The following is a 13,478-nucleotide window of genomic DNA, read 5'->3' as shown; positions in this document are numbered from 1 at the left end:
TGACCGCTGGCTGTCATACATCCGGCGCCTTAATCCCCCTCCACCTGGGTCCTCTACTCCTTGGATACCTGCCCGAGGCCCATGCACACTGGTGCTGACCAGCTACCCCGACTGCTGTCCCCCGCTGGGCACCGAACCTGAGGCCTGGGTCCTCCACCTTCGCCCTGTTCAAAAGCCTGCACTGGCTCCCTAGTACCTAGGCAGGCTGTATCCACATCCTCAACCAGTAGCTCTCTGGGACTGAGAAGTGGCCACAGCCCAGCCACACACATGGATACCTTCCTTTCCCTCCTCTGGGATGTTTATGATGGCGTTTCCAACACCTCAATATTCTAATCAAGCTACTCCAACCCTTGCTACTGTCTCTCAGCCACCACCCCACTTTCCTTTGCCCTGTGATGCTGGTGCGATCTGGGGGTGGGATGGGGGACTAGGGACTCCCTTCCAGGCTCTGCCAACATGGGGCGCCACGGAGCCACCACCTCCCTCCACCACCCACCCCACCCCATCTCAGCTCAAATGCCACTTTCTCTCCTTGGACCAAAGGTGACCCCCTCAGAGACCCTCTCCCTCCAGGTTCACCAAACTTCTTCAGCCCCCTCCTGGCCACTCACAGGACAGCGTCCTTACTTGGATCTCTGCCCACCTCACTGCTTCTTAGCCCTGGGCCCTCGCTGTCACTGTCCCAAGACCTTCAGGACCTCCTGCTACTAGCTCCCACCACTTCCAGCACCCTAGGTACCAACTAAATGTTTGTAGAAAAATAATACTGATAATTCTGGCGTCCCCTACAGAGCAGTGAGCTGGCGCCACACACAGAGCAGGTCTTGCTTTTGCGTTTGCTAAAAGGCGAAGGAACATACAAAAGATCAATGAAAGCAGGGCATCCACACAGCTCCAAGCAGGAACGACCCTCTGCAAAACGGAAACACCCAGAAGTTTGTTCAGCCCTGGGGTGGGGAACCTTCCTTCTGCCAAGAACCATTTGGATATTTATAACATCATTCACGGGCCATACAAAATTATCAACTTAAAAATGAGCCTGCAGTATTTGGTCAAACATTTCATTAACTCACCCCCAATGCCTTGGCAGGGCCAGACCCAATGATTTCACGGGCCTTATACCGCCCATGGGCTGGACATTCCCCACCCCCGTTTTAGCCACTGGACTGTCCCACCCTTAAAAAATCCATGGGACATGCAAAAACTTCAGGGAGAACTGAGATGATTTGGGGCAGGACAGGCAGCCTTGGAGTCTGGGCAAGGACGCAGACAGAGAAGGCATCACAAATCAAGGCTACACGAGCAAGGAGAATGACAGGTGACAAAGTGGGTTTTATCAGCTCCTGATGCACCCCAAGCCCTCTGCAGAGCACAGGCTTAGAAGTTTGGGAATCGGATCTACCTGCTTCCTAGCTCTGTGATTTTGGACAAATCACCTATCCCACCTGAGTGTCAGGACTCTCATCCATAAAATGGCACTGACAGAACAGCCTTGTGCAGGGTCAAGGTTAAGCTAGACCAGTGGTTCTCAACCTTCTGGCCCTTTAAATACAGTCCCTCATGTTGTGACCCAACCATAAAATTATTTTTGTTGCTACTTCATCACTGTCATGTTGCTACTGCTATGAATCGGCATGTAAATATCTGATATGCAGGATGGTCTTAGGCGACCCCTGTGAAAGGGTCGTTCGCCTGCCAAAGGGGTCGCGACCCACAGGTTAAGAACCGCTGAGCTAGACGATGCAGCCCAGCTGTCACTGTGAAAACAGCTGCTTGTGTGACACACTCAACAGTGTCTCGCCAGCACCTTCTCTACGACCCGCTCTGGGGAAACTGGGAAGCTAGAACAATGGCTCCTGCCCTGGCCAGTGTGGCTGGCTCGGTTGTTTGGAGCATCATCCCATACACCAGAAGGTTGCAGGTTCGATTACAGTCAGGGCACATACCTAGGTTGCGAGTCCCATCTTGGGTTGGGTGCGTACGGGAGGCAACCAATCAAATGTTTCTCTCTCACATCGATGTTTTTCTCTATCTTCCTTCCTTTTTCTATAAAATCAATAAAAATATGTCCTCCGATGAGGATTTTTTAAAATGGAACGATGGCTCCTGCCCTGGAGGTGCAGGAAGGAGAGACGCCTTAACCAGCGGCGGCTGGCCGGCACTGTGGGCCAGGGGCTTCTCATAGGGACCCCTCACCTGCCCGGATTCAGAAGGCTTCCAGAAGGAAATGACTTAGGTAGGATTAGTCCTACCTTACCGATGAGAACCCGGGCACAGAGGGGTTGGCCGACCTGTCCAAGCCTATGGTCAGCAGGTGCAAGGATTGCATGGACCCCGGCCATCTGTCTGCAGAGCCAGTGCCCCCATCACTCCCCACTGCACAGCCAGCAACGGCCAGTGGGGCTCTAGCCAGGTGTCTGTCCTGTGTCCTGGGGATGCCAAGTGCCTCATATGCCCCTGTTCTCAGGGTGCCACCGCTCACAGTAAAGGGTAAAGAGAAGAACCGCAGTGTCCTGGCTGGAGAGGTGGTAGAAAGATGAAGATTCCCCTTGGAGACAGGGCTAAGGACCACCTGCAGGTTTTAAGCTCTCCTGGAGCGGAAGCCATAACCCCTACCACTCACCACCTAGCCCTCCTTCCTGGTATGGCAAGACCCTTTCTAAACCACAGGTCTGATCAGACCCTCTCCTCCCTATATGCTTCCTCAGCTGCCCACTGTCCTCAGAGGAAGTCCAGTTCCCACCAGAGATGAACGTGGGGGAGCTGCCTCGGCCCACAGGGACTCACCTTCTCCCTTCCTCATCCAGGGAGATCCATGGGGAGGAGTCCCCCACCCCAAGCCTCAGCCCACCAGGTGCTAGACACCGTCGACCTCTTCCTGCCCGCCCCCATGCCGGCTCCTCCCAGCTTGGGTCCTGGCACCCACCAGCCCAGACCCGCAGGGGCCTCCCATACCCTCCTACCTGATGTTGCTCTGGCTGCCCCGGCCTGCGTCAGTGCCACCGACGTCATTCTCTTTGTCACCATCACGGTCCCGGTCTTTCTCCTCCTGCAGCCGCTGGAGCAGCAGCTGGTGGGGGAGGCTGCGCAGCGTGGGTCCAGGGGAGGCTGCCGGCTGCACCTCGCCCTTCAGGTTGATGTCACTGGCTGAGCGCTGCAGGGGCCGTGGGGAGGCCAAGCCACTGGGGCCAGCCAGCCGCCGCCGCTTTGCATAGCTGGGGGTTTCCCTAAATGGTACTGGGGGCGGGGGGCACATAGGTGAGGCTCTGGGCAGCCAGGTGGGGTGGCCAACTTGTCCTGGTTTGCCCAGGCTCTCAGATTTTAGAACTAAAGTCCTGTGTCCCAGGAACTGCCTCAGTGCCAGGCAATCCAGGAGAGTTGGCCACCCCGAAGCTGCCACTGGGTCACGTTCCAAACTGCCTGCAATTGGCGCTTCAGGGGCAGAGCCTGGTCTTCCTGTCGCCAGGCGAGGTCTTAGAACTGCTCATTTCAGGGGAGACAGGCCAGGCCACATATTTGGTGACAACTCTCACCAGGTGCTGCTGTACGGGCCATGGAGCTACTCCACCCAGGAGACTGTGAGGGAGCATCTAGACCAGGGGCTGGCAAACTTCTGTCAAGAACCAGTCGCCGTTTCAAGCTTCGTAAGCCACACAGCCTCTGTTGCAGGACCCAACACTGCCGCCGCCGCAGCACAAAAATAGCCACAAACATATAGAAGCAAATGGGCTGTGGCTGAGTTCCAATAAAACTTTATTTAAAAAGCAGATGAGGATTCGGAAAACATGGTCCAACTATATGCTATTTACAAAAGAATTACCTCAGATCCAAAGACACAAGCAGGTTTAAAGTAAAAAGATAAAAGAAGATATTTCATGTAAATAGAAACCAAAAGAGAGCTAAGTAGCTATATTCATATCAGACAAAATAGACTTAAAGATAAAAAGTGTTACAAGAGACAGAGGACATTATGTTGATAAAAGTGTCGATTCATAAATAGATTAACAATTATTAACATATATTCATTAAACAGAGTATCAAACAAAAATAGGAAATAAACATTGACACATTTGGAGAAATAGATAGTTCTATAAAAATACTTAAGGCTTTAACACCTCACTTTCAATAATGGATAGAACATCTACAGAGAAGATCAATAAGGACATAGAAGACTTGAACCAACAGACCTAACAAGATATATACATACATGGAGAAAAACAGGGGAGGGCAGGGACCCTCCACAAAACAACAGCAGAACACACATTCTTCTCAAATGCACATGGAACATTCCTCATTGAGACAGACCAAAGCAAGTCTCAATCAATTTTATAACAATGAAATCATACACAGTATCTTCTCCAATCACAATAAAACTAGAAATCAAATACAGGGGAAAAAAGGAAATTTCACAAATATGTGAAAATGAAACAACACAATCTTAAACATCCAATGTGTCAAAATAGAAATCAGAAGGAAAATTAGTATATACTTTGTGAAAACGAAAACAAAAATACAACGTACCAAAACTTATGAGATTCCGCAAAAGCTATACTATGAGGAAAATTTATAGCTGAAAACACCTATGGTTAAAAAGGATAGAAGTCTCAAAAATCAATATCTTAATTACGTATCTTAAGGAACTAGAAAAAAAGATGCAAACCAAACCCAAAGCTAGCAGAAGGAAAGAAATAATAAAGGTTGGGCAGAGATAAATGAAATAAAGACTAGATATACAGAGAGAATCAATGAAACCAAAGCGATTTCTTTGAAAATATCAACAAAATTGAACAAACCTTAGCTAGACTAAGAAAAAAAGAGAAAAGATGGACACATGTAACTAAAATCAGAAATGAAATATGAGGCGTTACACCAATCTTAGAGAATTAAGAAGGAATGTGAGAGAATGCCATGGGCAATTATATGCCAACAAATTAGATAAGCTAGACGAGATGGACAAATTCCCAAAACTGACTCCAGAAGAAAGAGAAAATCTAAACAGGCCTATAACAAGCCAAGGAATTGAATCAGTAATCACAAATCTCCCAAACATTTAAATGTTCTACCAAACATTTAAAGAATTAACACCAATTCTTCTCAAACTCTTCCTAAACATGGAAGAGGAAGGAACACTTCCTGACTCATTCTGCGAGTAATTAAAAACTGGGCAAAGGACTAGAACAAACACTTCTCCAAAGAAGAGTACAAGTGGCCAATAAGCCCATGAAAGATGCTCACCACCATCAGCCATCAGGGAAACGCAACTGAAAACCACGATGAGATGTCCCTTCGCTCAGACTGGAAGAGCCATATTTAAAAAAAAATGACAAGAACACGTTTTGGTGAGGACCTGAAGAATTTAGAACCCTCACACATTCTTGGTAGAATTATAAAATGGCGGAAAACAATTTGGCTGTTCCTCAAAAAGTTGAATGCAGAATTAACATATGATCCAGCAATTCCACTCCTACGTATATACCCCAAAACAACTGAAAACAGGTACTCAAGCAAATACTCTTCACACATGTTCATAGCAACGCTATTTACAATAGCCAAAAGACAGAAACAACCCAAGTCTCCACGTAAGGATGAATGGATAAACAAGATGTCATATATACAAATAAAAAAATATTATTCAGCCATCAAAAGGAATGAAACAGTGATGCATTCTACAATCTGAATAAAGCTTGAAAATGTTTTGAGCAAAAAGAAGCCAGACAAGAGTTACATAGTCTGATTCTATTTATATGAAATATCCAGAATGGTAAATCCATAGAGGCAGAAAATATATTAGTGACTGACATGGGTTGAAAGAGGGGAATGTGGAATAATTGCTTAGTTATATAGGGTTTTCTCTGGGGTGATTAAAATGTTCTGGAATTCAATAGAATTGGTTGTACAACACTGTGAATGTACTAAATACCATTGAATTATTCCATTTAAAATAGTTAATTTTGTTATGTGAATTTAATTTTAAATGAAATTTAAATCCTCAATTTTAAAGCCTGAATTTAAAAACAAAAAATGCTGACTGGAGCTGGATTTGGCCTGCAGGGCATCGTTTGCCAAGCCCTATTCTAGACGCCTGTGACAGAAGTGTGGGCCATGGACCAGCAGGCTCACCTTAAGCTGGAGCGTCTTAGAAATTCGGAATCTCAGGCTCCATCCAGGTTCACTGAGTCAGATGTGATCAGGTGAGAAGATGTGCCATGAGAGTGGGTGGGGGCCTCCCTAGTGCACCTTCAGACACAAGTCCGTGCAGACACGGGCTTGAGTGTGCGCATGGGTTGTTGGGGGACGTGGGTCTGAAGGTGGCTGCTCCTAGGCCAGGGTCCTATTTCAGGCCTGGCAGCCTAGAGGGGCAGGTGGAGCTGCCAGGAGACCCAAGTGTCCTGTCCCCTGAGGGTGACGGGTCCCAGCCTGGCAGCCCCTGCAGGTGGGCTCCTTCCCTGAGGAAGAGGAAGGGGTAGACGGGCAGAGCTTCCTCCAGCTCCTCTGCGTGCAGGCCCCACCCAGGTTCAAGAGCTGGGATGGACGTGGCAACTTGCATCTGTCCCTGAGGGCGTGTCCTTGGAGTGAATATGTGCAGAGGGAGTGGGGAGAACAGACCCCTGGATGGTCCAGGTCTGAAGACAGGCTCTGCCGTGAACCGGCTGTGACTCAGTTTCCCCCTCGGGAATCGTGAACTAATAATCACTCATGGAGGGTGGGTTGCTGAGAAGGTAAGTTAGACAACAACAGCGTTTATAATAAATACTCATGACTACATTGGCCTGTGGCTCAGGGACATCAGGCTGTATCATCTAAGTGTGCGTGTGACAAGTGAGCAGAAAGAGGTGAGCGGCCACAGAGCCAATCGCCACCGGCCTAAGTGACTTGGATGCTGGCCCCAGACCTGGACCCACCTACGGCACTTCTAACCCCAACCAGAGAGCGCACCCTGGGCCGGCCAGGCAGTCAGCTGCCATAATGGTGCCCCCAGGTGCCCGAGCATCTCTGTCCACGCCACAAAAATGAGAGGCAGCTGGGGCCTTCCTGCTGCTCCGCTTGGCTCAGGCAAGCCTCCTCCCCTCAATCAGCTGGACTGAGGCCACGGCCAGAGTCCAGACCCACAGAACCGAATCCCACATGAGGTCAGAGGTGAGAAGTGGGTGCAAATAATCGTAAAAGATCATTTTTGCTTAAGAGAAATGGAGGCACAGAGGCCCCAAGCAGCTTTCCCACAGTTAGAGGACCACAAACAGAAGAGAGACGCCACACGTCCTCGGACCCAGATCCTCCCAGGCTGACAACCACTGCAAGCCCGAGCCCAGCCAGACGGAGATGTCTCCTGCCCAGCACACCTCCAACCTCAGCACGGCTCTGTCAGCCAGAGCCCACCCGACACCACTTCACTCAGCAGATGGACACTGCTGCCCTGGACTCGCCCACCCAGGACCTACTACCCATTTCTATGGTCCCGGCCCTGCTCGGGCATCAGGGGCCATAAGCGAGCCTTGCTGCTGAGAGGGCTACTCAGGGGAGACCCTTATAGAGCAGTGATGACGAACCTATGACACGCGTGTCACAGGTCAAACGCAAAGTCATTCTTTGGTTGATTTTTCTTTGTTAAATGGCATTTAAATACATAAAATAAATATCAAAAATATAAGTCTTTGTTTTACTATGATTGCAAATATCAAAAAATTTCTACATGTGACACGGCAGCAGAGTTAAGTTAGGGTTTTTCAAAATGCTGACACACCGAGCTCAAAAGGTTCGCCATCACTGCTCTAGAGAAAGGTCCTTAAAGGTGAACTTGGCCTTAATCTCTTCAACCCCAGACCTGACAGTCACCTTACATTACAACCGAGAAGGGCCCTAGCCCTAAGACCCGCCTGGCTCTCTGCTACTCATTGTTACTCAGAGCAGAAAGGGGAGCCTGGGAGTCTGTGTTCCAGAGAGAGCCATGGGCAGAAAAGCCGGGCCAACCAGGACACAGGGGAGCCAAAATGGGAGCCACCATTCGGCCAGGTACCTGGAGGGGTGGCCTCTGGCCAGAAAATACTCTTCCTTGAAAAGGAGGCCCAGCCATTCCTGCCGCTCCAGGCTCCCCACCCCAGAGCAGGATAGCAGGGTTCCTAGGACAGATCTCAGACCAGCCCACAGCCCCAGGGACTGGGGGGAGGAGACCTCCCTGAGGCTACATGTGAGGCGGAGCCCCGTGCTCCTGCCTGCCCTGGAGTCGAGACTAGATGGCAAGTCTGTTTTTTTTTCTGGGACCACACAAGTCACTCACACATCTGGCCCTGAGGACAGCACCTCATCCCTGTGTGCTTGCATCACACTGATGTGACCCTGTACGGGAGGGTGACCCTGTCATTCAACCTCATTCTTGCTGTGGGCAGGGGCTCACAGCCACTGTCCCATACCCCCGGCTAGTCCTACACTTGACCTATTGGGAAATCGAGCCTTGACCCTAATTTCAACCCCCTCTCAACCTCAGCGGATCCCTAAACCCAGCATTGGCCCCAACCAAAAGCCCCAACCTAACCATGCCCTTGACCTTGACATTGACCTTGACCCTGACCCTTGTCCACTCTGCACAGGCTCTTCCCTTCCCTCAGCCTATTCCCCAGCCCTGCAGGGGCCACAGATGGACTCACAGAACAGAGCACAGCTGGCAGCCAGGGCTGGAAGAAGCAGCTCAGGGCATGAGGGCTCCCTTGTCATGTTCCCGCTGACCTCAGACAACCCCCACAAACCCACCTTCAACTTGGACCTGGGGTGGGCAGAACTCACCGACATCCGAGTCTTTGTGGGTCTTGATGACCTCCGCCAGTTCAAAGTTCCCCGCGATGATGGCCACCTGGGGTGGGAGGACGGGGGAGGCTCAGCCACACCACACTCCCCATCCCTGCGCCCTGGTGGCTCCTGGGGCTCCTGTCTTTGGAGGTTGGTGGCCCCAGGTTCGGACCCTGTCCCCGCCTAACTCTCCCACCAGTCTGCCCAGGACTGAGGGATGTCCTGGGACACAGAGCTGAAACCAGAAGAGCCCTGAGCACACAGGGGCGTGCTGGTCACTCCACCTATTCTCTCAATGGTCCCTCCACATACCACCTTTCCTCTCTGAGCCATAGCTCCCCACTGCCTCCCTCCTGTCACCCTCCCTCTGCCCTTCCCTCACCCCTGCATCTGGTCCTCCCACAGGCCCTCCACTGCCATCTCGGCACCTGCTGGATAGCATGGTGGCCTGATCTGCTCTCCCTACATCTCCTTGGTAGGCCCCAGCTCTCTCCGTGGTCCCCAACTCCTCCCACACATTTCAGGCGACATGGACACCCCTCCATCTAGTCATCCGGGGCCGAGAACCAAACCCGGCCAGAGAAAGGACTCAGAAACATACCGAAATTAGTCAGGAGCTGGGACCACCCTTCTGACCCCCGTCACCTCTGCACCCTCCTGTCTCTGGAAGGTCAGACCCACATCTGTTCTCCCCTGGCCCCAGAGCCCTCTGACCCGCCTGTCCCAGAAAGTGAGAGTTCACCATCCACAGTGACCACCCCCATCAGTCAGTCCCCCACTGCTGGCCACCCGGTCCCCCACCCCACCCGGGGGAAATTGTCTCAGGGAAGAACCAAGATCCAGAGAGGTATAGCCACAAAGAGACAGACACCCTGGGAGTAGCTTCTCGCTCCTGCGCATTCTGGTACCTGGAAGGCCGTCTGGCTGTTGTAATTGCGGACATCCTTGTTGGCGCCGCGGAAAAGCAGGACACGAGCACAGCTCTCCTGTTGGCAGTGTGGGAGTGAGGGTCATGGGGTGACAGCACACACCCACACATTCAGAGCATACATGCATGGCATGAGAGGAGCAAGGCAGGAGTACACAACAGGTCCCATCTGGCCCAGGAGGCCCAGATGCACACAATGCACACCTGTGATTCAGAACACACGTGTGTTCAGGAAACAGACATGCACACGTAGGCCTGCAGGGCCACAGCTCACTGCAGACGCAGAACAAGCATGCATGGAGGGACACCGGATCAGACGTGTACACACATGTAGTCACTGCACGGGATCACCCGTACCCACACACACGTGTACACCTACAGTCACACCTGGTTGTAGAGGGCACAGATGTGCAGGGCCGTGTTCCCCGAGGCATTCTGGGCCCCCATGTCAGCTCCGTAGAACAGCAGGTGCTCCAGGTGCTGCACGTGTCCAAAGCGGCAGGCCTAGGGAAGGAGGGGGGTGCTGCTGGGCCTCTGGCAGAGCCTGGGACCCCCACGCTTGCAGGGGGGCTGGGATCCCAACTCCTGCAGAGAGAGCCGAAAATGCCCCTACGCCCGACAGAGCCCAGGACCTCACCCCCCTGACAGGGCTCCCTGCCCACCTGGTGGATCTCCTGCCAGCCATTCTCATCAGTGGTCCCCAGCTGAGCATGGTCGTGGAGGAGCAGCTCACAGCAGAGGGCGTCCCCGCCCCCCAGGGTGCTGTGGTACAAGGGTGTCAGGCCACGGCTGTCCTTGTAGTCAGGTGAAGCGCCCAGGTCCAGCAGGGTCTGAGGGCGAGGAGCCTCAGTGTCCATGCTGGACCCAACTTCCTCCCCATCTTGGTCCACATGCCCCTCCAGACCCGGCCCTGCTGGTACTAACCGTCAAAGCCGCAGCGTTCCGCTGGCGCGTGGCACAGTGCACTGCCGTGAGCCCGTCGCGTGTGCGGAAGTCCAGGTGGGCACCACCATTCCTCAGCACCTTCAGCAGGTCCGTGGCGTTGTCCAGCTGCGCTGCCAGACTCAGGGGACACTCTGGGTTCAAGGGACAGAGGAAGGTTATGTTCCAGTCACTCCAGAGCCATGCCCCTTCCCCCACTGCTTCTCACCTCCTGAGTCAGGGTCGTGGAAATTGGGGTCTAGCCCCTTGTCCAGCAGGCGGGCCACCTTGTCCGTGCTGTGCAGCTGGACGTAGTCCATGAACTTCTTCAGGTTCGCCTGGAACACCCGGCCATCCTGGTCAGCCCCATCACAACCACCATCATCAGGCCGTCACCCACCTTCCAACAGCCAGATTCAGGCCTCCTGGGGAGCATCCACGCTGCCCGGCTCCTCACCTGATACTAGCGCCTCAAGGCCACCCAGGCAAGGACCAGCCCACCCATCCCCCGTCCCCATCAGGGCTCTGTTAGGGGGTCTAAGGTGGCCTGTTTCTTCCCTGGCCCATATGCCACATGCGCTCGCCCCCTGCAGGCCTCGGGGTCTTCTCCACCCACAGGTGGCCCCGCTTGTGTCAGGACCTCGCCCGGCAAAGCCCCCGAGTCCCCGCTGCTACAGAAGCTTCGTGCACAGGCAGGTGCCCGGCTGGAAACACGCACGCACACCAGAAACGGGAGAGGGCAGCACGGGGACCACTCCACAGGAGAGGGCCTCCTCAGGCTGCTCAGGACAACTGAGGGAGAGGCCTCAGCCGGATCCAGGGTGGGTGGTGTCAGGGTGGGGCAGCTGGAGCCCAGGCAGGAGGAGACACAGGGCCGTGGTGTGAGGTTGAAACTCATCCCCAAAACAAGCAGGGCTCACTGAAGAGCAGGAGTCACCAGTGTCTCCTGGCCAGCGTGGCTCAGTGGTTGAGCATTGACCTATGAACCAGGTCACAGTTCCATTCCTGTCAGGGCACAGGCCCACGTTGCAGGCTCAATCCCCACCCAGTATGGGGCAGGCAGGAGGCAACCGATCAATGGTTCTGTCTCATCATTGATGTTTCTATTTCTCTCTCCCTCTCCCTTCCTCTCTGAAATCAATAAAAATATATTTTTTTAAAAAAGGAGTCACCAATATCCTGTGGGACTTTGGAGGAGAAGTAACCATGGGAGGAACCAGGGTAACAGGGCCCAAAGGGGCCACAATAGTCTCTGCAGCCACAGCGTCACCTCGCTGACCACCACGTGCTCTGGGCAGCAGAGAAGTCTGGCATGGAGACTCCAAGGTCACAGAGGGGTCACTGGGACACAGAGGGGTCCCTGGAGCTTGTCTAGGCTCCAGAGAAGTGCCCAGCAAGCAAACATCCCCTGGCTCATGGGAACCTGAGGTGGGGTCTACCTGTGGGGAGGCTGCCCCTCCCGCATTCAGAGGAGGCAGCAAGGTGGCCCCTAGCAATGGCATCCGGTAGTGACCCACAGGGTGTCCCAGCACAGGCCCCAGGGTCAGACAGATCTGGGTTCAGCCCAGCTTCACGGCTGCACAGTGAGCAAGTCACTTAACTGCTCAGGACTCAGTACCTTCCTGTGCCACACAGGGTGACAGTCCCTTCCCGGAGGGAACTAACGAGATGCCTGATTCCAAGTGCCCAGCCCTGGTGTGCACGGAGTGATCCCCTCTCCGCCAGTGACCATGGTGGTGCTTGTTCACTTCTCTCCCCTCCTCCACCCCAGGTTCTCACCAAGGCATGTGCCCCATTGCACTCCATCCTCCTGAGCCAGGGTGGGCCAGAGGTTCTGATCCTACCAGAACCCAGCACCAGACCACCTACCCCAGACCCGTGAGGCCTGGAGTGTGCCCAGCCCTCCAGCCCCCACCCCTGCTCTGGGCCCCTGACCACAGGACAAAATAGGCTGAGCCGAAGCCGCGTGGCTGCCTCCTTACCTTCGTGTGAAGCTTGGCAAACTGCTTATCATCGATGAGGTTCTGGGCATACACTCGCCTCTTGTATCGAAACTGCTCGGGTAAAAATAAGGCAGGGAAAGGCATCCTCCTGGGCTGAGTGAACGCTCGCACAAAACCAAGTCCTGCTTACCTCTGCGGCTCAGGCCTCACGCAGATCAGCCCCCTCAGCACAGAACCCCTCTCGCCAGCTACACAGATCCCATCCCCACCACCATGGGCACAGAGCCAACCAGCTCAGAGGGACACGCGCCTCGCCTACTGCCCCTGGCCTGCAGTGGGCTTTCTGTCTCAGTCCTGCCCCAGGACTCCCTGGGAAACCCCACTCCTCTTCCAAGATCTGGATCCAGGCTTCCCTCCCCTGACACCCACTCTCTGAGCAGAACTGACCCTGGGCCACCACAGAGGCCCAGCCAAGTCGGAGCTCCGCTACCATAACGCTTATTTCATTGTTCACTGCACTTGGCATCCCTCCGCCCAAACCACGAGCCTGTGCCCCATGCCTGACAGGGCACTGCTGGCCTGTACAGCACAGATGGGTGAGCAGATGAGGAGGCTTAGGTTTGTCTTCACAGGCTCCCAGGAGGGGGCTGACGACACGCAGATAACGCGCTGGCTTACTCCACACACGCTCTGGGCGCACCCCTGCTCGCACCCCAACCCCTGGAATCACGCTCTGGGCTCCCACCGCACACGCTGCTGACTGCAGGCCGGCACACTGCTCCCTGCGCGCGCACACACACACGCACACACACACCCCACACGCACCGCACACACAATTCACATCGCTCCCTGCACACAAAGCCCCCGCTCCCACACGAACTTCTCACGCCTCGGAGCTCAGT

At 53.7% G+C, this 13,478-nt stretch overlaps 1 protein-coding gene across 1 annotated transcript in view; it reads right to left on the bottom strand.

Moving 5' to 3' along the window:
• SHANK3 (SH3 and multiple ankyrin repeat domains 3) overlaps window positions 1-12,767 on the bottom strand; it is a 46,832-nt gene extending 34,065 nt beyond the window's left edge. The window contains exons 1-8 of the mRNA XM_015568726.1: window positions 12,616-12,767; window positions 10,863-10,971; window positions 10,637-10,788; window positions 10,375-10,542; window positions 10,100-10,216; window positions 9,693-9,770; window positions 8,782-8,848; window positions 2,966-3,240 (exon numbers count right to left, since the gene is read on the bottom strand). Of these exons, the coding sequence (XP_015424212.1) occupies window positions 2,966-3,240; window positions 8,782-8,848; window positions 9,693-9,770; window positions 10,100-10,216; window positions 10,375-10,542; window positions 10,637-10,788; window positions 10,863-10,971; window positions 12,616-12,720 (1,071 nt within the window). The 5' untranslated portion in view covers window positions 12,721-12,767. The remainder of the gene's footprint in view (window positions 1-2,965; window positions 3,241-8,781; window positions 8,849-9,692; window positions 9,771-10,099; window positions 10,217-10,374; window positions 10,543-10,636; window positions 10,789-10,862; window positions 10,972-12,615) is intronic.
• Window positions 12,768-13,478: the final 711 nt, after the last annotated feature.

This window comes from Myotis davidii, unplaced genomic scaffold (assembly GCF_000327345.1).
Source record: "Myotis davidii unplaced genomic scaffold, ASM32734v1 scaffold845, whole genome shotgun sequence".
Taxonomy (NCBI): domain Eukaryota; kingdom Metazoa; phylum Chordata; class Mammalia; order Chiroptera; family Vespertilionidae; genus Myotis; species Myotis davidii.
This window is presented reverse-complemented; position numbering and strand designations above follow the sequence as displayed.